This window comes from Protopterus annectens, chromosome 2.part0 (assembly GCF_019279795.1).
Source record: "Protopterus annectens isolate FY-2018-M chromosome 2.part0, PAN1.0, whole genome shotgun sequence".
In the NCBI taxonomy this organism is placed as follows: domain Eukaryota; kingdom Metazoa; phylum Chordata; order Ceratodontiformes; family Protopteridae; genus Protopterus; species Protopterus annectens.
Window position 1 is genome coordinate 218,786,466 of NC_056728.1, and position 27,311 is coordinate 218,813,776.

General features: G+C 38.9%; 1 protein-coding gene across 2 annotated transcripts in view; it reads left to right on the plus strand.

Annotated features, from left to right (window-relative positions):
• LOC122793025 (MOB-like protein phocein) overlaps positions 1 to 27,311 on the plus strand; it is a 565,681-nt gene that overhangs the window by 229,543 nt on the left and 308,827 nt on the right. Inside the window, exon 1 of one of the 2 annotated variants that reach the window (XM_044060677.1) lies at positions 16,956 to 17,248. The exons of the other annotated variant lie outside the window; for it this stretch is intronic. Within the exon in view, the coding sequence (XP_043916612.1) occupies positions 17,189 to 17,248 (60 nt within the window). The 5' untranslated portion in view covers positions 16,956 to 17,188. Of the gene's footprint in view, positions 1 to 16,955; positions 17,249 to 27,311 lie in introns of those variants that run through there. 2 annotated transcript variants of the gene reach the window in all.

Genomic DNA, 27,311 nt, shown 5'->3' on the forward strand with positions numbered 1-27,311 from the left:
TAGAAAGGATGTGCAGCAAATAAGGCTGTTAAAGGATAATGGTGGAAGTGTACTCACAAGCGAGGAGAGAGTGTTGAGCTGGTGGAAACAGTACTTTGATGGGCTGTTGAATGAGGAGAGAAGGTTGGATGATGTGGGTATGATGAATCAAGATGTGCAACAGATTATCAAGGAGGAAGTAAGGACAGCTATGAAGAGGTTTAAGAATGGAAAGGCTATTGGTCGAGATGACATACCTGTGGAAGCATGGAGGTGTTTAGGACAAATGGCAGCGGTCTTTTCAACCGGATTGTTTACTGTAATCCTGGAAAGTGAGAGGATGTGTGAGGAGTGGATAAAATGTGTTTGGGTACTGATTATGAGAATAAGGGTGGTGTGCAGAGCTGTAGTAACTACAGAGAGATAACACTGATCAGCCACAGCATGAGATAATGGTAAAGGGTGGTGGAAGCTAGGTTAAGAAGGGGGATGAGGATTACTGATCAGCAGTATGGTTTCATGCCAGGAAAGAGCAGTACAGATGTGATGTTTGCTCTGTGAGTGTTGATGGAGATGTACAGAGAAGGTCAGAAGTAGCTGCGTTGTGTCTTTGTGGACTTAGAGACAGCATATGACAGAATGCCTAGACAGGAGTTGTGGTATTGTATGAGGAGGTCAGGAGTGGCAGAGGAATCCATAAGAATATTACAGGATATGTACAAGGCTAGTGTGACAGTGGTGAGTTCTGCACTAGGAGTGACAGGTGCATTTAAGGTGGAGGTGGGAGTACATCAAGGATCAGGTATGAGCCCTTTTTTATTTGCAGTGACAATGGACAGGTTGACAGACATGATCAGACAGGAGTCCCCATAGACTGTCCTATTTGCATGACATTGTGGTTTGTAGTGAGAGTAGGGAACAGGTTGAGGAGACCCTGGAGAGGTGGAGGTATGGCTAGAGAGGGGAGGAATGATGGTCAACAGGACTAAGACGGAATATATGTGTGTGAATGGGAGGGAGGATAGAGGAATGGTGAGGATGCAGGGAGTACAGTTTGCAAAGGTGGATAGGTGTAAATACTTGGGAACAACGGTTCAGACTAATGGCGAGTTTGGGGAGAGGTGAAGACAAGAGTACAGGCAGGATGTGGGTGGTGGAGAAGAGTGTCAGGAGGGATTTGTGACAGACGAGTACCATTAAGAGTGATAGGGAAGGTCTACAAGAAGATAGTAAGGCCAGCTATGTTATATGGGTTGGAGACATTGGCAATGGAAAAAAAAGGCACGAGTCAGAGCTGGACATAGCAGAGTTAATGATGTTAAGATTTGCACTGGGTGTGATGAGGGTGGACAGGAATAGGAATATGTATGTTAGGGGATCAGCCCAGGTTGGACAGCTTGGGGACAAAGCCAGAGAGTGGCAGGATTATGTTGGTTTGGACATGTAATGAGGAGGTATGCTGAGTATATTTGGGAAAGGATGAGGATGCCAGGTAAGAGGAAAAGAGGAAGGCCTGAGATAAGGTGTATGTATGTGGTGATAGCGGACATGCAGGTGGTTGGTGTGACACAGCAAGATGCAGAGGACTGGAAGACATGGAGACAGATGATCTGCTGTGGTGACCACTAATGACTGCAGCCAAAAGAAAGAGAAGGTGATGTTGTAATGCCAGTGTTCACAGGTTTACAATTATTTGCCAAACATAACACAACTCTTGATGACATAACTACAAATATGAGGTACACATATGGTCAGCGTACATAACACTGGACAGTTGAATGGTATGAGCTCAGTATATCACATGCAGTTCAACACACACAGCTGCGACAGTATTTCAGTATGCAAATACCATGTATAGATTCATCACATGTTTGAGACAAACATGTATATCATATTTGTATTGACAATTAACATATGGATATCTGCGACATCCTAGCAGCTGGCCTAGCAGTGTCATAGTCAGTAATGTGCAACACATACTTCACTAGTAGTCATATGTGAGCCATCCTTTCCTGGGGTGACTCAGGGCCTTGAGCTGTGTTCTATGTCACTGCAGAGAGACAAAGATGCTATGTCCATAGGTTCTGTTCGGCACTATATCAGTACAGCATGTGTTGTTGAGACATAATATTGTTTGAACTTCCTATTTTCCATGTTTACATACCCCCTACTACTCAGTTAGAGCGTCTTCTGTGTAGCGACATGTGTGAATGGGTGTTCCTTCGTTGAAGGTTGTGCGTTAGGCCCGGCAAGCCAGTACGTAAAAATCTACTGCCAATCATTAGCGGACCGGAGTTCCGCTGTGGCGACCCCTAACCCATAAAAGCCGAAAGACACAAACAAACATACCCCCTACTTCATTCCATTACATGCTTAATTGTTTGACATACCTGTGTTTTTTTTCAGTTCAGTTGGTATAATCCATCAGTTTCAGTGTGTGTGTTTGCTTGTCTCTCTCTCTCTCACTCTGAGACAGATGTAGAATATACATCTGTTTTGTATAGGCAGCAGCTTGCCTTTTGTAGGTAATGCTCATGAGCAGATGACGGCCTGTCCCCCACTTGCTAATTGCATGTAGAACAACTGTGGTATCATTCCCATATCCAATAGCATGGAAACACACTCCTATAACTGAGTACTTCATGTCAGCATGGCCCCGTTTCCTTGCCTGTGAGGAGGACTTCATGGAGGTGTGTGACAAACAGCATCACAGAAGGTAGTTGGAAATACCTCTTACAACAAACACTGTGGAGACAGCACATGAAACTGCGAGAGAATGTTCCAGACATAGCGATGTAATGTAAGTATTGCTGTTATACAGTTGAAGTAATGCTAGTTTGACAGGGTTTGTGTGGATATGGCTGTTCTGCGTGAATTTAAGTCTGATAGTATTATGTGGTTGACATAACTAGGGCTATCCACAGACTGGACAGTTTGGACTCTTATATTTGGCGTGTTACTCACACATTTTTTGCCTCTGGAAATTCAGTAGCATACTCTGAGGATTGCAGTCAGTAAATGGTAACATCCATGTGTATTTCTGACTTCCTATCCCACAGAACAGATATGTTACAACAACCCTGTTACACCAGCAACTTTCTCAGTTTATAACAGTAATATGTCAATAATGCCCCTGTGTTTGGGCCTCTGCCTCTCCAAGTATGTCAGGCTTTGTCCAGATGTCATGCAGTAAGAGGTGCATAGGGATAGTATATCATTATATAGTGACTTCATTCCCGATATCATCCCAGTGATGTATCAGACTGCCAGATGTGTTATGTGTAGGAGGCCTTATATATGAGGACAAAGCCTGGATGTTCTGTGTGACTCTATACAGTTGACAGGACTGTTTATTTCTGGCAACTGGTGACAGACTGTCAGGATTATGTAGCAGTGTATTGTGAATGTGTCATTTGGCCTGTATAGGGAGGGGGGGTAGATGTAAATGTTATGGGTCCTTTTCTATCTGACTTTGCATGCTGCTCCAGTTTCTAGTGCTCTATCAGCTGTATATATTTGTAGGGGCAGACTGACACATGTCCCATACCACAGTCAGGCGTCAGACTCCACTATGAATTGGGCCAGTATATGTAGGGGTAGTGTGTGAGTGGCAAACGTGCTAGTGATTTTGTTCACACAGTCCATATACTCTACTGTTCATGTGGCTTACCAGTATGTCACTTTGAATGTGGTGAGATTGGTTATGGGTATGTACTTTCACACTGGTGTCTGTCAGTGCTGTTACATCTCTGTAGTGCCTGATATATTTGCAATTACATGTGTATTCCCCCACAGCAAAACTGGGTTAGTGTTGTGTCAATCTGCTTGTAGTTTAGACAGTGTTTGATGACATACCTAGCAGCTCAGTGTAGTTTCCCCACTGTGATGTTATGTCCAGATATTTATCAGATGTACTGCTGCCTGGCCCCCATACATGTTGTATATTTCTGACACATCAGTGAGATGATCTGAAGATTTATGTCAGTAACTAGTGGGAAGTAATTTGGTTTTGGACTTAAGCTATTCCAGTCAAAATATGTTACAACAGACAGGAGGGTGTTACTGCATCAACTGTGTCACCTTATCTACTCCATTATTTGGGATATGTTCCCAGTTTCATGACTTTACCTCCCTCTTGTCAGGCTTGGTCCAGATTTGTTGCACTAAGGGGTTCTGAGCATACCTCTTGACTGGCCAGATTGTTTCAGACTGTCCATGTTTATTGCTCATATTTCTGATCTGTTCCATAGAGTCATTATCTTCATTTCTGTGGTAAATAACTGTGATGATGTGAGGATTTCTGTCAGTAAATGATGACATACATTTCAGTTTCAGAACTCACATCCTTCTGAACATGTATGCTGACACAAATCCTGTTACTGTGGCAACATTCTACATTTATAACTGCAGTACGTACATTATGTCTCTAGCCTTGGCCCTTTGTCCCCCCATTTTGACAGCCTTTGTCCAGTATTCTTGCACTAAGAAGTGAAGAGATATGGTACTGGAAATGACTCCACTACATGTTATGAGCATATATATATATATATATATATATATATATATATATATATACACACACACACACACACACACGTGTATATATTATATATATATATATATATATATATATATATATATATATATATATATATATATATATATATATAGATAGATATAAAATAACTTCCAACAAAGTGAAACGGAAAAGCTCCTGCAGCAAATAAATTTCTATTTTACCATTATTAAAATTAAGAGCTGCTAAGCTTTAAATTTAGGGTAATACAGGCACATGTCAATTTTTTTATACCCATGGACTAGTAATATTTTTAGTTGTAATTTTAGATAGAACTCCTGTCCCTACTAATATTTTAGGGGGTTTCCAGCAGATGGTGCTAAGTTCACAATAACTAAAGTAGATTCATATATTAATGCATTAATGCTTTTTTTAAGTTTTGAGATTTTTGGGATTTATGTATTTTTATTAAAGATTTTTATGTTAGATATAATCGGATTGGAATTTCAATCGTTTTAGCTTTGTATGGTTTCAATACACTAATATATAAGGTGTTACAAACAGGGTAGAGAAATTTTAAAGGATTTTAATGCGACTGTTTTAATGAATGTATTAATTAATAGGTGATGTTGACTGGCTAGGTAATTTAAGCACATTATAAAAAAGCCTTGATTTTATTGATTGTTGTCTGATGAAGTCTGCTGTAGTAAACAAAAACGTGGAAGAAATTGTAGAGTTAAATAAAGTGCATTGTTTGCTGTAGGAGCTTTTCCATTCCAGTTTGTTGGAAGTTATTGTTTTTTTTTCTGGTGATATTCCTCTCTTTACCTTTGTGGGTTTTATATATATATATATATATATATATATATATATTTATATATATATATATATATATATATATATATATATATATATATATATATATATATATATATATATATATATATATATATATATATATATATATAGAGGTCCCCTTCAGAATGCCGAAATTCAAAACTTTGAAACCCATATGATCGCAGACCATATGTTCAGAGTTTTGAAATACCGACATTCTGAACGGGAAATCACATACAGTGCGGACCAGGAGATTTCCCTTGTTCTCGCTGTAGTGCGATCTCGGAGTTGGTATATTTAAGTAGGGGGGGGTGTGGGGGGTGCAGGGGGGGTGAAGCCCCCCTGCTACACACAGTTTAATGTGTGTTCTTTTATTTTTACAGGTCTAGTTCACATTTTCAAACATTCATATGTTCGATCATGTGGTCTCGGCCATATGAATTTCGAACATTTGAGCTTTCGGTTATGTGAAGTAGACCCATATATATATATATATATATATATATATATATATATATGTATACACATTTCTTTTTTGATATCTATACCTATTTTATATAACAATATATATGTATATATTCTATATGTATTTGTTTTATGTGTATAGCTCCATATATCTGATGTATATACTTTTTCATATTTATCTATCACCATACACATCTATATGTGTATATTTATATATACTAAACATGACTGATTCCACAGTCTTTGTTCCCTACTATTCTATACCTGTACTGAATGATATATTTGAAAAAGCAGCATTGATTATTACAGCTCAGATGGTAGTGGTACATTCCTCTGACTATGGTGTGCAGGGTCCTGGGGTCGACACTTGGCAGGGCTGATTATTTTGTTGCTGGGCGGTACAGTGACTGATGGATACAGAGTGATTAAGGCACTTTTAAGCAGTTGTAAGCATGTTTGTGTGGGTTTGCTTGATGGTAAGCGATGCCAACACACGGTTAATCAGAAAACTGCTTAATCTGTGTAGGTTCGGAGTACTCTGAAGATGCCCTGATGTGTGTGGGTGAAAGCGTTTAGTACAATTTTGGTTAAATAAATAAATAAATAAATTGGTGGTCTGAAGTTGTTCCTGGGTTGCCTTTTTTGTTAAATAAATAAATCGGTGGTCTGCAGTTGTTCCTGGTTCGCCTTTTTTGTTTTACTAGTTCTGGAAGTTTGTTTTTAATCTGTGTAGGTATCACTTAGCATCGCTCAAACTCGCTCACTGCTGATTACTGCTGCTTACTTCCACTTAACCCCACGCTAATTTCTTTAAAAGAAAAGAAAAAAGGGGTGATAGGAAAGTGGTGAAAAAGGGGATACACAGATGGAAAAACAATATGAAAGATAGCTAGGGATGTGCAGGATGGGTGTAGGGAAATTCCATAGCTGTCCATTTGTGATACAGCAACAGCTGTGCATTTGTACAGAATTTGGAGGTGAATTTGGACACTCAAAACCTTGAGAGAGGGGTGAGGAGAACAGTAATGTGTTGTTAAGCCAATTAGACCAGATTATATGTGTCCTGTGGACCCATGGGCAAAATGGACAGCTATGTATGGGGTGACATTTTTTGGGGGAAAATTTTGCCTTTTTTTTATAAGCTGAGAGTGGAATGTTGGGGATAGTAGGTACATCTGGGGAGGTAAGTTGGGTAGGAAGACAGACAAGACAGCTAACAGGGGCAGCATACGATACATGTGGGGGGTAAACATCTTGGATGGGGCGGGTGGTTGGGAATCAGATGCACATAAGCCCCCATACGGTTACAGTGGGACTGAGGTCCCCACCCATCAGCAGTCACCACTGTACCTTCACGGCTCCGAAGGTGGCTGTGCTGGGGGCTGCACAGGAGGAGCAGACTGACCCTCAAGATGCACCAAGCGGCCCTCAAGCTGGCACAGCAGCTGATCACTGTACTCTGAATGGAGAACACTGCACACCAATCCCCGGACCTGACTGTGGGTGACAGTCTCCTCTCTGTGCCTGCTCCTGGGGGGGTGAGCCCTATCCCCTGAGGTGGTTCCACCCAAAGGTGGTGCAGGATCAATGGAAGAGAGAGGCCCGGGTTGGGTCCCAGACGTGCTGGGGCCCGGTGCCACAGCCAGATGAGACAGGACAGGTGGATCCACCGGGATCTGCCTTCCCAGATGTGCTATGGTGTTTCAGCTTAAAAAAATATGATGGTTAGTCAAGAACAACACATTTCAGGATTAGTTATAACAGCATGCATGGGTGTCCCAATTGACCCCATAAAACATAACTGAAACAGCTGCACAGCAAACAGAACACATGCATATATGGAACCACAGTAGGCATTATAACAGCATGCAAGTTAAATTGATAGCAACAGGCCACCAATGATATATTTGAACAGGGGAACATTAATATTCAAATGGTTCAATATTTGTATAATAACAGGATACATGTCCCAACAGTAGGTTTGGAGATGAACATACTCATTTACTGTGTATAAAGTATTGGTGCAGATAGGGTGGGGGGGGGAGAGAGGTCAATTAACAACTGTCTAGGCTTCAATTTTCAACAACTGTACAGATCATTACTCTACTCATTACTCTCCATGGCTGACCTCACTGCATATCTATCTATGGCCTGGGGATGGACAGTGGGATTGTTGTACACAGTGTAATGATTAAGCCTTCTTACAGCTAACAGACACATTTCCTTACCTGGCAGACCTGTTGAAGAAATATGTGTTAACACTACCTGACTGTTTCTATACATATTCACATCTTCACAGTTACGTATGTGACACTGACAGGAGTCCCTGGCACTCATGCTTGGGGGGTGCGGTACTGACATACTCCACTGGGGTTTCTATTTGTCTCCCTGCTTATTATCAGCAGTGACCATTAGCCGTGAAAGTGTGACACTTGAGGGACATGTATAAGAACTAAGTGCTTGGTGTATCTACTCATCTTGCTGTCATTTGCAGCCTTGGGGTTGGACAGTGGATATGTTGAACACAAAGTGTGTTTGTAAAGCCTTCTTACAGCTATTATAAACATTTCCTTAACTCGCATAATGTATGTTAATACTACCTGACTTTTGCGTGAATGGGCGTGCCTTCATTGAAGGTTGGGCGTCAGGTTGGCAACTCGACACCATAAAACATAATCTACTGCCAATCATTAGCGGACCGGAGTTCCACTGTGGCAACCCCTAACCTGGAAAAGCTGAAAAGACAAACAACTACCTGACTTTTTATACAAATATTCACATATTCTTGTTTGACAATTTGCATTCAGCGTACTACCACTGACAGGATTCCAACCATGCCTGTTTTTGCAAAAAGGTGCACCACAGCTGTGTTTCATCACAATGAGCTACTGAGGAACTGCTGACTCATGCTTGACTTTTTCTCCCTAATACTCTCTGTTTTTTACAATCTGACCTTGTAGTTAGACAAATACCCTAGGCAATGACAACTGTACTGCAATTTTCAGACAACAGATATGTGTTCATTTTTCAGTAATAGTTGCATAAAACAGTTATTTTCTACCAGAAACACATAACTATGCAGAACTTGTACACATTTATATTCTTACCACAACATGACAAAGTAAACACAACAGTCTGAGGTTATTTTCATTCAATGTTACAGATACCTTTATTCACCTGATAACAGTCCTGTAGTCATTGCACACAGTACACAGTTAACCTACTAGTTGTTGACAATCTACTACTTTCTATTTATTTACCCTGATTAATGCAACTAGATATTTACTCACCAGCCTCCCTGCACAGCCTTAGCAGCCTACTGGCAAGTGCATCAATATCTGCAGCCCTCTCATCTGCAGCTTTAGAGGAGATAAATAAACATTTATGCATACCTATTGATTACATACTCAGGCTGGACTTTGCAGAACACTAATTGATACTGATACTTACACACTTCAGGGACATTCTGTGCCTGTGCATCTTGGATCCACTGGTCCAAGAGATCCCTCTTCCTATGCTTCAGGCCAATGTAATGGTGCCAGATCTGCTCACCAGTCCGAGGGATACCAGTAGCACTGGTGAGGTCACGTGTGAGTCAGTTTCAGGCCTCTGCTTTGTAATGGGAGCCCTGGTACTGGTCCTGCAGCAGTCTCCCTTCATGGTCTTTTACAAGGAGTCCAACCATGACCCTGGACTCCTGAATACCCCAACTCTGCGCCCAAAAGCGCACACCATCACCAATGCCAGCCATAGTGCCTGCAGTGATTAGCTACAACTGGTTATGGTTGTATTCCCACCTACAAGGTTTAAATAGGGCTGATTTCCCACCCTTTGCCACGATTGGAAAATGTTTAATATGCTGAGCTAAGCTAAGCGACGTGCAAACCCACTTAGCTTAGATAAGCATTGCTTAAAGGGGTAGCTTCTAAGCACTGCTTACCAGTGTGCAAATCCACTTAGCTATGCTAATTATTGCTAAGCATTTAAATTTAAACAATGCTTACACCGTCTATGCATAGCTGAGCACAATTTAGGTTTGTTCAGATTTCATTTTATGGACTATCAGGATTGTGGGGTTGATTCCTCATTAATGACATATGATATGTATGCTTACCTTCCATAACATCCCCCTATGTGCTTTATGTACATTATATTCTTGTGTGGCTATACTGTATGGGACACTTGTGTTTATATGGGGGTTTCACATCTTTACTACACTGACACCTCACATTTGGACCTGCTACACTACCCTGATTAACAAATATGTATTATGTACTACCTATTTATAAAAAAAGACTTTTTAGTGCTGCCTTCACATATAAAAATGAATGGACTGCATTGGGGCTCAAACCATGAATGACTACACAGGAGGTGAAAGCTCTAACCACTACACTACCTCACTTTGGGTATTTTGGCTATATATTTCTATTTAGCTCCTTTGGATGTTTAAGCTATGCTGAACACATCTGCATGATGTGCACACCCCATCAGCTATGCTTAAACTTTAGTGGGGACGGGGAAAAATGTATTTGTTTTATTTTTCTTAGTTTAGGGATATGCACATAGCTAACAGACATACCTCTCCACCTCTTAGAGCATAAAATCTGGACAAAGCCTAACATAATGGGGGGACAAAGAGGGATAGATTTTAAATATTGCTTTTATAAACTTAGAAAGTTGATAGAATAATAGATTTTGCATTTGCGTGACTTATTTGAAGGATGTGGAGTCTTAGACTCAAATGTTTCTCATTATTTAATGAGTATGAGCCTCATCTCTTTGCCAGGACAGTAAAAGGAACACACCTAACATATGAGGCAAAAATCTGGAAATTCTGTGAATATCTGTTCAGTTGGGAGGTATGATAACCATGTCCATGGAGACTATTTTTATTTTCAAAGTGCAGTACGGCACTTCCTGAGTGCAGGGGGCATGTTTACTGTGTGAGCACTGCTTGGACACACTCCATACACTTGTTCACGGATCGTGTCCATGCAGGTTATACAGCAGCTCACCTTCATGAATATGCAAGGCACTCTCCTTTGCTGCATGGGCATGATCCACTTCGTGCAAGAACAGACTTATTCTTGCACGAAGCCTTCATGAATCCCAGGGCTATTCTGTAAGTATAAATGTCATATTTCATAGCTGAAGTTGTTTGTTACTGTTCAACATTTTGCTCATTTGTTCCACATTATAACACTGTCGGTCCTCATTATTTCTCTGGGAGAAAAGGTGGTGGATTATACTTAACAGATGTCAGCAATAATCAGTTGTAGACTAATTAAGAATCTCTTACTTTGGCAACTTGCCAACATATTTTATTTATTAGATATTTGTTAACTGGGTTGGGCTGACTGGGAAAAGCCTTTTTTCAGCAGAGACCTGAGGAGAAAAGCTCCAGTATTACAATGCATAAACATTTATTAACACAGACATTTGTTACAAGTCAACTAAAAAAATGAAATAAAATTAGATAAAATATGAATTAAACAATGAATAACTAAGGAAATCTGTACATAATAAGTTTAGTTTTTTTCTGTAGAAAAATGAGAACAGTACAAGTAAGTCGGAGATATTATCATCAGGGACTAACCTGGATAAATGTCTGATAATAACAAAGTAAGATAAGTTATAATTAAATTTATGAAGTGACCTTGTAGAGCGGGAAAGAAGTATATAGACAAATAGCACTAGTAAAGTATATATGAGGTGAAAAAGTACCAAGATATATAAGGTTGATGCTGGCTAAGTGTAGTAGAGAAGCAGTGGAAGAGTATGAGTAGAAGTTAGAAAGAACAGAGAGCAGGAGGGGTCTGTAATAGGTCTGGTATGATATTAGCTAAGAGGGCAGCACTCAGTGGCAGTGGAGGGAGCTTATGTTGGGTCCTGGCATTGGCATGCCCATGATTTATGTAAGTAGTCTTTAACTGCTATTTTAAAGGTGTTTGTTTCAGTAATACATCTGACATTGTGGGTAGTTTATTCCAGGCATTTGCAATGGAATAGCTATAAAGTAGTTTTCCAATATTTTTATTGGGCCTATATACTTGAAGAAAGTGCTGTTGCGAGCTGTGGAGGGAGTGTTTGGGAGTATAGAGCTGGATGAGAGTGGAGAGAGAAGGACAGGAAGAAGGTTGATGTAGAACTGAATGAGCCAAGAGAAGTTGTGGTATTAGGATTTGTTAATGAAATTCCAGCCACTGCAAATTTCTTAGTGTGATGCAATGGTGGGTGCGGTAACATAGGTTGTAGGCAAATCGAGCTATTTTGTTATAGGTAAGTTCGAGTTTACTAAGAATATTTGTTTGGAAGTGTGTGAGAATAGGTGCATAGAGGAGAGTGGGGAGTAGAAAGGCTTGTGCAAGGGGGAGTCTGGGGGCATTTGTAAGGTATTTATCAAGTCTATAAATCAGACCTAGTTTTTGATGGCTCTTTCTTATGCACTACTGAGTGTGTAGGTCGAATTTGAGATGGTCATCTATTATAACACCTAAGAGCTTGGTGTGGGGTTCTGATGAGATGGCAGTATTATTCAGGGAGAAGACAGAGAAGGAAGATTTATGATGCTGAAGAAAGGTAGGGAGGAACAAGAGGAGTTTAGTTTTCTTAGGATTTAGTAGAAGTTGGTGGGAAGTAAGCTATCTTTCAACAGAGTGGAGAGATTCTTCGGTGAGGGCATGAACGCTTGTGATGCTGTCAGAGCAGGAGATAATTGTAGAGTTGTCAGCATATTGTATAAGGGTAGAGAGTGGACAGGAAGAGTGGAGGTCATTAATAAAGATGTTGAAAAGAAGGGGACCAAGGATGAAGCCTTGGGGTACCCCAGTTTGGACTGGAAGGGAGAGCAGTTTGATAGCCATCTCACAGCCTGAAATCTATTTGAGAGGTAGCTGAAGAACCATGATATAGTAGCGCTTGAGAGGTTAAGACAGGCAATTTTGGATAGTAGTAGTCTATGGGAAACAGTATCAAAAGCTTTGGATAGATCTAGAAACAGGAAAGAAATTAATTTATTGTTATCACATGGTAAGGAGATAGTACTGATGAAGGATGTCAGAGTAGTAACAGTATTGTGCTTTGGCCGAAAGTCATGTTGTGTGGGAGTTAGGATATTTTCTTGGAGAATATGATTAAGAAGTTGTTTGTGGATACATTTTTCAAGAATTTTAGACAGGAGGAATAAGATGAAATAGGTCTGAAGTTAGAGGGGTCAGTTGCAGAACTGCCTTTATGTAATGGGATAACAAAGATTTTTTTCCAGATATCAGGTACAGAGCATTCCTTGATAGATCTGTTGATTAATATAGAGGTAGGGAAAGCAATAGAATTAGCAGATAGTTTTAGGAAGTGAGGAGGTAAGTTGTCAACTGATGGAGAGCATGTTTTTAGTTTGGTCAGAAGTGATTTAATATAGGATGTGGGGACAGGTTTAAGGGAGAAGATGGTTGGACTGGTGGTGATTTGTGGTGAGGGGTAGATAGCAGTATCGGTTTTGGTGAGGTTGAGGATGGAGTTAATGAAGTGGGAATTTAGAAGCATAGCAATCTCAGTAGGGGAGCTGTTTGGGCTGGGATTGGAGGAAGATAAGCTCCCAGGGTGTAACAGGTTATTAACAGAATTCCAGAATTTTGGGGGGTTACAATGCAGATTGTTAAGTGGTTTATGGAAAAAAATTCTGTTAATCAAGGATTACCTTTTTTTTGGTTAAATTGCAGAGCTGTCTGCATGTGTGCATGTGCAAACTCTTAGGGGTTGAAATAGATAATCATCTTAGATTTGACCTACATATTTCTATAACCATAAAAAGTACATAAAAAACTTGGCCTACTGTATTGCAATAAAACATTCCTCACTGACTACTTCAAAACAACAACAGCGAGGACTCACCTACCATCCACCCTACTTTATGCCTCCCCTGTGCTTACAAATCTCCGCAAATCCAACCTAAACAAACTTGATAGCTGTTATAATAAGATAGCCAAATTTGCTTCAACCTCTCCCATCAGAACACATCATTGTGAATGCCTAAAAAACTCAATTGGCTAGAACTACCACTACTACTTCAACTCAATCAACTATCACTAGCCCATAAAATATTACATAACTCTGAAAACACCCCATCCCTACAAAATCTTTTGCAACCCTATACAACTGCCAGGCCCTTGAGGTCTAGCACACAAAACCTCCTCAAAGTAACCAAATATAACAATGAAGCTGGTAAGTCTATCTACAGCCACTGTATAGCAAAAACCTAGAACTCCCTTCCTGCTCACATAACTGACAGCAAATCCCCATCACAGTTCAAGAAACTTGTTAAAACTCACTTTTTGAATAATCAACTGTGCTCCTGTATCCCCCTGGCTAATGTCTCATTAGAACACTTCACCCAACTTAAGTAACTCTGCTAAGCCAACCATTCATAGTACTTTACCCGCTTAGGAGTGTTAATCTACTGCTCATCCCATCTCTCCAGGAGTTAGGGAAAACTACCCCAGCAATGTTGTGCTTTCCATAAGCAACTAAAACCAGGAGAATACATATTGTAAATCAATTTGTTATCCTTCTCAACTAAAACCAGGCAAGGACATATAGTAAATCAATTTGTTATCCTTCTCAACTATAGTGAGCACCATCTGCTCTCTCAGAGCCTTATTCTATGTCTCTCTGCTTTTACTTTGATAGTAAATCTATCATAGGAATCCTCAACTTAGGAATATCTTCTAAAATTTAATATATTGTAGAGAACGGATGTATCCTGTTAGTTAATATGTATGTCAAAGTCTCTTCTATGGAAATTGTATGTCAAAAGTCTGTCCTTAAAACTATGTTTTGTGAAAAAAAAATAGTTCTCTTGGAGCTTTACTCCCCAGGCCTCCACTGAAAATGGACTTGTAATCCAGTTGGACTCTCCTGGTCAACAAATGTAAAATAAAATAAATAAAATGTGAGAAGGTCGGAAATGGATTTGTTCCATTTTTTCTAGGCACTATCTCTCTTAGTCATTAGGGTATTGGTGTCTTGTGTGAGCCAGGAGGCAAAATGAGTTTTAATCCTTAGTTTTCTGACAGGGGCTTTGGAGTCGAGTCCATCTAGGAAAACGTTGTTAAAGACAAGAACAGCATTCTCCAGTGGAAGATTGTGGAGGAAAGACCAGTCAATTAAAGAGAGCAGTGTGTTGAAAGTATCAGGATCAAAGTTAGAGCATTTGCAGCAGTCTTTGTATTGTTGGGCTTTGTAAAGTCGAGGTGAGTGTCTTACTTATGTAGGTGGGATGGTGATCACTAAGGGTGTCAGATAAAGTAGAGGGGTTATGGTAAAGATTGGGATTAGAGGTGAGGACCCAGTCAAGGGTGGAGCTATGGTTGCTGTGTTTATTTAGGTAGGTAGGGTTAGAGATCAGTTGGGTGAAGCCAAAGAGATTTATAGAGGAGTTTGGGCTTTCAGTAGTTAAGGCATTCCAATCAATGTTCACATCTCCCAAGACAACACTCACATAGGTGATGTTAAGGGAGATCCAGGAGAGAACGTGTTCTAAGATAGGGATGTTATTCCCAGGGGGAATATAGATGGCAGCAATGGCTAACCTTTTGTGAGTGTTTAAATGACAGTTGGCTATGAGGATTTCAGCAGGGTGGATGTTTGGGGGAGTGCTTGTGAGTGGGTGAAAGGTGAGCTGGTTAGAATATAAGATAGCCACACCTCCACCTTTCTTTTTGGTGTGATCATGTCTTAGGATATTGTAAACAGGAGGAAGAATTTCATTATCTGCTATATGGAGCTTGAGCCAGGTTTCAGAGAGGCAAAGGATATCAGGGGTATGTGAAGATACCCAGGGTTGGAAAGGGGTGATTTTATTCATAACACTTTGAATGTTTATAGAAAGTATAGTTAGGTTCTTAGTGGACGTAGATGTGGGAGTGTGGGATGTATTAGGTGTGTAGTTGTGAGGGGTAGGCTGGATGAGAAGAGCAGTTGTTGGGATCGGGGTTTGGATGTATATTTCCGGATAGTAGGACATTAACTAATAATTTTCTCAGGTAATTGAAGAGGTTATACTGGGGGTGGTTTCTTGTTTTGGTTATAACAGACTAATGGTTATAAGGGGTGGTTATACGAGTTGAGATAGGGAGAGGAAAAAGCTTAAGTTTAAGTAATGATGAAGTAGAATACATAAAGAGAGATGGTACTATACGGAAGGAGTGAGTCTGAGAGTGATTGGTTAGGGGAAAGGTACAAGTGGTTGAGGAGAGTTTAAATGTCAATAATAGTACAGATATTTTTAAAAAAATGCCCTTAATTATTTCTACAGGTAAGTGGTTGAATGCTAGGCAATAATGGTGAGCACTGCACAGAGCATAACTAGTGTTCGTATTCATAGACACTATTACGTTCAGGCCAGAGTTCTCTATTATAGGGTTGCCACCTTTTCAAATGGCCAAAGTGGGACAATTGTGGTACAAACATCAGATTTTGCAGGCCAAAACTTACCCATGGCCAGTACAAAGGACAGAACTTCACTTTTTTTGCCTAAATAAAAGCTTATTCTTATAGCATTTAGTTGCTTATTCTGTTTCTGATAACATTTAGGTGTTTCAGATACAGAATAACTGTTTTATGCAACTATTACATAAAAATATAGGAAATAATTTTGCCGTAAAATCTCAGGACATTGGTCATTTTTACAATTTATTTGTCGGACACAACTTCCCAAAGAAAGACTGTCCTTCGCAAAGTGAGGCAGGTGGTAAACCTATCTCCATCATCACCCAAACGCTTAAACAGGGCACTAGTGGACTGCACTGTGTAAAGAGGGAGACAACAACCCTAACTGGATATCCCCTGCCAGCTAAATTGTTCTTTTCCCTGGGGAAAATAAGGACTTGGCTTAATACAATCCATCCTCAACCTCTTTTACCATTTTTGAACATGAGGTTGGGTATCATTTCAACAGTGACAATCGCCTCCAGGCAGCCAAGGTTTATACCACCGGGTGACTTAGCCCTGCCGCGGTAGTTCATTCATACCACTCGTACACATTCTATCACCTAGGGTCTATGTACAGCATCCACTTCACCTACTGCGTGTCTTTGGAATGTGGGAGGAAACTAGAGCGCCCGGAAGAAACCCACGTGACCTTAGGAAACTATGCTAACTCCGCACAGAAGGCACCCCAGCCGAGAACCGAACCGGAGAACTCAAACTTAATACAATACTAACACCAAAACAGTTCGAATGATCTTCCGATTATCTCTTCCTGCCGTGCCGACGTCAGAGGTACTACGTACTACACTCAATTCGTAACCTCCGGCTCCCTGTTTCCTCCTTAGAATTTTAGAGTTTCCTCTTGGTTCCCATAACTCCATCCGGGCACTTGGATAATCTGTCACTATGGTCATGGCGGAGGGGTCTGCAGTCCTGAGGAGGAATAGGCCAAGCACAAAAACGCAGGTAAATTGAGTGTTGGCTTTTTAGGGCAGCTTTTGGTCTCTATGATGTTTTGGTTTTGGAGATGCTCCATAGTCCGTGTATGTCACCAGGGTGGGGATAGGCAGAGCATTTTATTGTGACTTGAGAGAAGCAAGCTGGGCCTGACTGACAGCTGTTCTGGAGTTAAACTTTGAAGCTAGAGTTTTTTTTCCCTTTTGTAATGTTTCTTTTTATATTGGTTGTGCTTGTAAAAGAGGTGCCCAAGCTAGTCTCGCCTTAGCGCATTCATAATATTTTTTTTCTGTTATGTTTACATACCAGTTAATTAGGTGAGGTCTCATTTAGTCTAAGGCATTTAGAATAGCATTGGTACTTTTCTGTTGTAACTTATTACAGCTGAAAAAAGTGTGTTATACATGTCATCTGCAAGTATTTTGCACCAATATAATGTGTACGTGTCCCGTTGGCAGTCTTGTTTAGTCCTAGTAGTTTTATCTGCAGTAGTTAAGAGTTAGCATGCATTGTTCTTGTTTAGGGTAGGATTATTTTTAATCTTCTGTATGCGTGCTTTTGTTGCTTACAGATATCATCGTCAAGGACTGTGTTTTCCCCCCTTTTTGCACAAGAGTGTGTATTGGATATTCCCATTTTATTCACGTGTTAACCGGGTTCGTAAGGTGATCCCAGTAAACGTTTTATTTAGAACATTGGCTTAAAGTATAGAAAGAAAAATGGTGATAAGGATGGACGTGTTTATAAAATTATATGTAAATACGTAATTGTTTTGCAAATTACGAATGTGGAACATCAGACCCAGGAAACCAAGAATCTTTCAAGGTGTACTAGTTTACTAGCCACCTGCAGGAGAGAGCTTTGGTGGTAGATGGTCACCGTTGATTTGATTTGATACTGTCACCCTATGTACAAAAATAAGGAAAAGGGGGTGCGGATAGAATCTGGAAAAGTTGATTATTTGTAGCATTTATAAGGGCTTTTGCTTTATTTTTGTTTGGTGACAGGAGATAATGTGGTGGTGTTTTGAAGGAAGGGCATTCATTTGACTAAGATTCAGGGGGTTTTAGGCAATCCTTCACTAAATAAACTGACAGGTGGTGAAGAAAACTTAGCGTAGTTTCTAAAATGTGTTGTGGTGGCACAGTAATTTTAGAAGCTGTACTTTTAAGAGAATTGTTCGCAAAACCAGGATGCTCATTAAATGGTATCAAACAGGCTGTCGATGAACCCCTCTTTAAGCTTGGTCATGTGCTGTGTTCCCAAATCTTGATACACTACTGTGGTGTCCTTACTATGGACCCTTGAAATTAGAGATCAGTTAATTTTGAGGGTCTGATCTGCAAAGTTATGGTGCATGTCATAAACAGTTTCATTAAGACTGAATCGGAGCAATTTGACTTCATCAAAGGGAGGTAATGCATGTTAAACCTTGTTAATTTCTTTGATGTGGATTGTGTGCAGTTGACAATGGTCATGCTAATCATACAGCTTGTCTTGATCTGGACAAAGCATTCAATACCATACCTCATGCTGGACTTGCAAGTATACTATCATATCAACCTACCTTAAGTGGTAAGATGGATTGCTGGTGTGCTAAAATACAGAACCGACATAGTTCATGTGACACTTGCCTCTATAGTGTTAGGGTAACTGGTAGGGTCCTTCAGGGGTTATTGTTGTGGCCTATCTTGTTTGGCATCCACTTTTCTGATTTCAGAAGAGACAAGACCACTGGTTAACTAAATTTGTAGACTACTGCAAACTTCCTTCAGATAGTTTCCCAAGCCACTTTTAACACAGTAGAAGACTGGCTCCTTAACAGGCAACTCTTACTAAATCCTAATAAAACTATTACTTTTCTCCCCCAACAGAAGACACCCCCTACCAGCCTTTAATATTAGGTCTAACAATGGGACCATTATTTCTCCTGACCCCTGTACCAAACTCTTAGCAGTAATAGTTGACAATAACCTCAAGTTCGATACACACATTAGTCAAACTAGCAAGACTGTCAATAAAAAACTTGGATCTTTCTATAGGATTAAGCCCTTCCTAACTCCAGTAACTAGAACTGTCATTGCCTGACTGTACCTCCTCTCCACCCTCTTTTATGCTTCACCCTTATTTACAAACTTGAGCAGGACTAACCTTAACAAGCTATCTAGTTGCTATAATAACATTGCCAGATTTGCCACTGGAACTGCTTTCAGAACCCATCATTGTCTCAACCTTAAATCTTTAGGGTGGCTTGAATTACCTAATCTACTTTTGGCCAATCAACTGATAGTTGCTCATAAGATTCTCCATCAGCCTGAAAATACACCAGCACTCGCTAACCTAATCACTCCCTATAGTAATCTTGGGGTACTACGCTCATCTGACAAATGCTTAGTTCAAACTTTCAAAGCTAATAATTTAGCTGGAGAATCACTGTTTGCGAACTCCGTGGGCAAATCCTGAAATGAGGTCAGTAGTAAGGGAGTTCCAGAAGTCTCCCCAATGCAATTCAGGAGAAATCTAAGACAGTACTTCAAACTACACTGGCTGCGCCCATGCACCATTCCAGACTAACTAATACTACATGCCTGTATGATACAACTGGTCGTCTTCCTCTACTTTGACTATATCCCAAGTTTTTGTCTACAACCTAATAAGGGATTAATTGTTAAACTGATGGTATGAATTTGTGAATGTTTTTATCATATACTGCTTTGAGTCTTAAAAAGATAATAGATTTTTATCTAATATGTAAACTTGCATCTTATAGACTAATTTTAACAAATGTTTTGCATTTTTACACTATATGTAATAGTCTTTGTATGTACATCTGGAGCTTTTCTCCCTGGGCCTCGACTGAAAGTGGACATGTATCCAGTCGGACTATCCCGGTCAACAAATGTAAAATAAATAAACTGTAAGTAATTGTCAAAACCCCTTCAGACAGGGCATTACTTAGTTAATAGCAGGTATATGGCAAATGGCTTAAGCTGAATGCTGAAAAGTTTAACTGCAGTGTGCATTATTGATAACGTATTTTTTTAAACAAAAAGGGAGTTGGGTACTTTGGTCGACAGTTCCCCCTCCTTAGGTCATGATTGTGGCACTATACCTGTCAACTGTACTGATTTTCATAGGATGTCCAGATTTTTGACTATTTTTGGTCTGTCCCGCATACAATTTGTGCATTTCTGACCTATCATTCAGGAATGAAGTTATTAAATAATGATAGACGTTTGAATTTCAGATTTCATATCCTTCAGAAAATGCATGCCAATGTAACATTTTTTATTTTTGCAGTAGTGTAACATTCTAAAAGTAATATTTAAGGTCTGTCCCTGTTTTTGGGCCTTTGTCCAGATTTCTTGTGCAAAGAGGTTCAGAGGTATGTGTGGCATCTGTAGCCAGAAAAGTTTTCTCAGCAGAACTGATAGGCAAAGGTAGTTCATCTAGATCCAGTTATTTTGTAATTCCCCTAAATTTTGCACTGATCGGACTCTGTGAGTATAGCAGTCCATCTCTTTGGATAGCTCAACAAATTATAAGCTTGAAAGTTTCTTAGAATGATTCCTGGTCTTAAGAACCTTTATCAAGAGAGACTGAAAACCCTGTCATTGTACTGAGTCTTATAGACTCCTGAGGGGTGATCTGTGCTTTGCATATTGCAATATTACAGATTAGGTGATCTTTGACCTCCTGTATCTTAGTAAATCAAATATTCCAGTTAACACTAGAAACAGAGATCTGAGCCTTTATCAGCAGATAAACGGAAGATGGTGGAGAGTGAGTAATCACACGGCACCCCGACTTCTCCAAAATAAATTACCTTTGCAAGGTTGAAATATGTGATTTCAATACCTACTTTTAAATTAAACCTGGAAGAGTAGATGGGTGTTCTCTAATTTATCCCAGGACTTGCTGGTCTCTTTCTCCTTGAGAAAAGGAGGTGAAGCCCTGAGGATGGGTATTGGCAGTCGTACATGGTCATTAGACTAAAATAGCCTTGAAACTCAAGTGAAGTGAAGGATTACACCAGCCAGTATTTGTATTTAATCTAAAACTAGTATTTTGGCTCTCATGAGAGTTTTGGGTGAAAGTTTTCAGCAATGAATATTATTTATGAGTTGGGACGGAGACCGGATTTGCAATAGTGATGTTGTATTTGGGGGACCTAGAAGGGAACATGTAACAGAGAAGGGTAACTTTCTGAAGTATGCAAAAATAAATGGGTTAGAAGATGTGTATTCAGTAGCAGGTTCTAGCTCAGAGTTTACATATTACCTATGATACAGTATCTGGGTTAGATTGAATAGAAGTAATATTTCACAGGAACATGTAGTTAATTTAAAAGCTTTACTCTTCCGATAACTATATAAAATCATCAAACAATAGAAACTAAGATTAATATGCAGACTGATGTAAAAAAAAAAAAAAAAAAGATACTGAATGTTTCTTATGTATGTGTTAAACAAAATGGCTACTGCATATAGTTCAAGATTATAGGGAAAGTGGAACATATTTCAGAAGGGAATTGCTAGTATATTAGATAAAATGCAATTTAAAATATTTAGAAATTGGAGAGGAAGTAGTTTGCTTACAGGAGCTGATAAAAGTTAAGGTATTGCAGAATAATGGGACTCACAGTAAGGGGAGGAGCAACTGCAGAGTGCTAATGGGAATTTAAAGGAGTATTTGGGTACTATACATGAGTTTACAAAGGTTGCTGCTGAGTAGCTGTTTTTTAACATTTTATTGAATCATCACTTGAGACGTAGGCAGATATTCTTTTGTATAAAAGAAAACCATATTAACATTCCCAGTTGCAAACATTATAATTATCAGTCCAGCATTACATAAATTGATCAATTCCTGCCTTCCTTTAAACCTCACTCCTCTTCCAAAAGATTATTCTGACAATTTCCATTTTTTTCTATATAACTTGCTCCTATTCTTTCTAAAGATTCCCTTGCAGTATTTTAGCTCTTTTTTTTTTTTTTAAACAAGAAACATCTTTATTATATTATCATGTATGACATGGGCAGTCTTACATTTATGTAAATTAAAATAAACCATGCCAACACAATCTGTTGTAAACATTATACATTACAGACCATGCAGACACAACTGTAGCTGCAAATGTTGTATATCACATGTAATATAGCCAGTCATTCAGTCAGCCATTACATAACTCCTTTATTTCCTGCCTTCTTTTAAACCTCGTTCCTCCTCTGCATGCATTGATCCCACACTTCCCATTTTTTCCTGTGTAATTTGCTCCTACCATTTTCTAAAGACCCCAATTCCAGTTTTATCTCTTACTGCCTTCACTACTACTAGAGAAGTTGGTTTAGACTTTGGTTTCCGTTTTCTAGTGATTCCTTTTTTGTCTGGCATCATAATTAGTTTCAGCAAGGCCTTACTATGTTTAGGCAATTCAAATTCTGTTGCTTAGCACGAAAAATCATTTCCTTAGTTACACCAATTTGCTCACCCAGCATCTCTGACAGAGCAGCCTGCAGGGAATCTTTAAAAAGTCTGCCAACTCATTACACTCCCAGAAAATATGTTACCAGTTACCACCTCCTTCCCCTTCATTTTGTCTACCTCAGAAAAAATTCTTTGGAGTCTACTTGGCTTATAAAAATACCTGTGTAAACACTTCCAACCAAAGATCCTAAATATTCTAGATTGTTGCATATTTGGGAGATGTGCATATATCCCCCCATTTTTTTGTGAATTGCTTATCTAATTTCTCTACCCAATCCTTTCTAACATCCTCTGATTCTTAGTTATCCTGCAATATGTTATTTGCTCTACTAATTATTCCTTTCTTAATGACGACTTCTGTTCTAGATTCTACTAAAAACTCTACCAGTGCTGGTCTTTTGTTTAGGAACCCTCCTATTTCTTTCTCTTTGCCTATACTCTGATATTAATCCTTAATTGGGAAGGCAATCTGTAACCTGCAGTCAAAATAAGTTCTTGGTGTTTTCCCATTCTACTACCTTTTTGTACCTAGTTATTTTTTTTCCAATACATTGGCTCCCTTGCCATTTTTCTCCAAAAAATTCTAGCCTCCATCTTGGCTGTTGTCTGTATCCCTAATTGTAGTTGTCCCTGTCAGTGAAATCTCCTTTCTCCCATCCCATGTTGGCTTAGTTCTTGCTATACTGTCTGCTACTATATGTAAATAATTTAAATGATGATTATTGTTTTTCTCAAAGGTCTGCATCCAAAATCCTAGTATCTCCTTGTTTTTTGAGCTTCCCCTCTGTTTCATTGTCATCTCTTTCCACTTTAAATTATAGTTTTCTCTAGTGCTATGTATAGCAGTCTTAACTGTGTTGCTCTGAAATACCCCTTCAAATCGGGTAATCCCAATCCTCCCTGTTCTCTTGGAAGAATAAGCTTATCCCACTTGACTGTTTGCATCTTTCCCTCCCAGATAAAATCCTTCAACTCTTTAATTGCTATCCATAACTTCTCCTCTGGTTGTTTACTCCTTTTTTTTTTTTTTTTTATATATATATATACAAGCAAAATATGACCAACACTAAGTTGAACCGCCATTGGAGAACCAAAGCAATCCATTTCTGGAGTTTTTTTGTTCTTTGGTTACTCTTGTACACAGGGCAGGCATATTTTTAAGGGACTAAAAACATTTTAACTGCTTGTATCTTGTATCGATATCCATATAACAGAGCTTCAGTTTTCATATTTTGTTTCGTCTCTTCCCACATATTCTTGGCTGCCATACTGGGATCCCCTTTAATCCTTATTCCTAAGTACTTCATTTTATCATGTCCCCATAAATATGAATATTGCTGAACCAGTTCATATGTGGGCACTTAATTTACTGTTATTGCCTTTGTTTTAGCTTAAATTTGTATCCGGAAAAGATTTGAAGCTGACCCAGTATGTTTCCACAGCACTGTAATTTCCCTTTTCTGGTTTTGTCACGTATAAAGTAATGTCATCTGCAAATAGCTTTTCATGGGTACAATACCAATTATATCCTCAGATTTCTGAGTCCCTTGTTTTCTTTGCCAGTGGTTCTAATTGTAATGCAAATGACAAAGCGGAAAGAGGACGACACCCCTGTCTGGTTATCAGAGAGGACCCCACTCACTGTAATGTTCGCATCCGATCCCTCATATATCCTTCTAATCCAACCTTATTTTCTCGGGAAATGCAAATGCTTCTATTGCCTTGCTCATTAAAGTCCCAGCGTACTCTGTCAAATGCTTTCTCTGCGTCAGGACCCACCAACAGCATTGTTGTTCATTTATTTTTTTCTTACATTCTGCTTCCTTCTGGATCATCAGTGTTGTTAATGTTAAATGTTTGCCTCCCGTCATAAAACCACATTGATCCTTATCTATCAGTTTGCTATTCTTTTAGCTGTTATAAACATTAACACTTATGGTTTAGTATTGAAACGGGTCTGTATGACCCTGAAGCTGATGGATCTTTACCCTCTTTAGGTATTACAGCTACCACCTCTTTCTTCCGGGATGTTGGTACTTCTTTTAAAATACTGTTAAACAAAGCCTTCCAGATCGTTATTTTTTCCCAACTAGCTTCCAAACTTCCACAGGAATGCCATCTATTCTTGGGGACTTTCCTGTAGATAGATTATATATCACAATTTTTATCTCATCTCCTCCTATCCTGTTAGTAATTGAGCCTCATCTACCTTTAACCTTGGCATATTTCATTTTCTCATAAACATTTCCATTTTTATCTTCAATTGATTTCCATATTTCTCTGCTTTATCCAGATTTTCATAGAATTTCCGACATATTTTTAATACCTCTACAGGATCTCTTGTTACAGGCTTCCTTAGCTTGCCAACAGCCATTTCTACTTTTTGTTGCCCGAGTCGTTGTGCTGAAAGTTTTTGTGCTCTAGTGTTGTAGCTATAGTATTTGTCGTCTTTAATTTTATGTCCTAAAAAGACTTAAAACTGTTTCAGAATGTTCAACAGCACTGACGTGCCATTTTCTGGATTTATGAGGTACAAAATATATGTTTGCAAATAAATCCAACTTTTCTTGACTACCATACTTATATCTGTGAATTTCAGTGTCCCTAATTTTCTTTGCTAGTGGCTCTAAATATAATGCAAATGACAAAGGAGAAAGAAGACATGACTCCTTAAGACGCAACTTATCAGAGAGGAACTCTCCCACTTTAATATTTGCCTCTGATCTCTCATATATCCATTTGTTTAACCTTATTCCATCAGGGAATGCAAATGCTTCCATTACCCTACTCCTAAAATCTGAGTTTGCTCTGCATCAAGATGCAACAACAGTATTTTCTTGCATTCTACTTCATTATGGATCTTTATTTTTCTATTAATCTTGTCAAATGTTTGTTTCCCCTCCATAAAACCACATTGATCCATGTCTAACAAATTGATATTTTTTATCTGTGATGGACATAATGCTTTATAGTCATGGTTTAAAAAATTGAAATGGGCTTGTAAGAAGCTGGGTTCAATGGGTCTGTACCGTCTTTAGGTGATATAGCCATCACAGCTTTCTTCCGGGATTTTGATGCTTCCTGCGTTAATTGTTGAGCCTCCTCTACCTTTGGGATACTTACATCTTCCATAAATAATTTAATTTGTGCTCTTTCTAGATTTCCATATTTTTTTGCTTTTATACATTCAATTTCCAAAATATCTTCAGCACCTCTCCCGTATCTTTTTTTTTTTTCTTGTTATAGGCTCACTAGGTTTTGCAACGACCCTTTCTACTTTCTGTTGCCTTGAGTTGTGCAGTTGTGCTAATCTTTCAGAACTCGTGCAGATTATCCAAATACTCATTTTCTTTTTCCCGTATTCTGCAATGCTTTAACCTTTTGTCAGCACCCTTTAAATTCTTGTTACTTCTTAACCATATCATTCTTTCTTTTATTTCTACTCTGTTTTTAAACTCTACTTTTATTTTATCACACATACTAATTATAATTTCTGAAAAAAATTTCTGTCTTCCGTAATAATTCTTGAATAATTTCCACTACCTATTCCTTAAATTCCTCTCTTTTCTTAATAGATGGAAAATTCCTCTCTTTTCTTAATAGATGGAAAAGTGCCAGTGTCTCATTTTCTACATTTGTATTTTTTATCTTGGTTATTGGTGCATGATCTGAAATGGTTATTGGATATATATCAAAGCTTTCAATTAGATGCATGTGTTTCTGAGAAATATAATTTGTCTAGTCTAACCCAGTTTTGTAACTTTGGGAATAATATGTAAATTCCGAGTTCCTACTACTGAAGTCATATCTTCAATACCAAATATTTTCCTGCATTTCTTAAATCTACCCTCTTTTGTTATATTTTTACCCTTCTAGGTCTCCCAGATAAATCCCCACTGTTGCAAATCAAATTCCAGTCCCCACCTATATTTAATATTCCCTGCTGTAAGCTGATTGTTTCTCTCCAATTTTTCTTAAGCTCTCTAATAGCAGTTTTAGGTGTTATATTTATTTATTGACATTTGTTGACAGGGAAAGTCCACCGAATCAGAGACCCATTTTCAGTGGAGGCCGGGGGGGGGGGGCGCCCTCAGACAATTTCTTTATAAAGAAGTTAAATTTAAAAACAATGCCTAGCATATTGATAAAGATGAATTCTACAAAGGTTAAAAATAGATGGTGTACAATCAAATACAATGTTAGATTGTAAGTCTGATTGCTGACGATGGAGATTATGGTGGATTCATCAGCATGCTGGACAAGGATACTTTTGTTGGGATGCTTTTATAGTGATTTGTTTTTGAATGTATTAAAGAGAAGTGGTCCTAAACTTGAACCTTTGGGAACTCCTGTATTGCTTTCAAGGTGGTCTGAGTGTCTGTTTTGCCATTAGACAGATTGTTTCCTTGTTTGTAGATAGCTAAAAAAATATTAATGTATTTGGAGAGCAGCCTAAACTTTCTAGTTTTTGCTGTAATTTGTTTTGTGATATTGTATCAAAAGCATTGGATAAATCCAGTAGGATCACAGAGGTGAAAAGGCCTGCATCCAGGGTTTTAAAGACAGTGTCTGTAAATGATAGTCG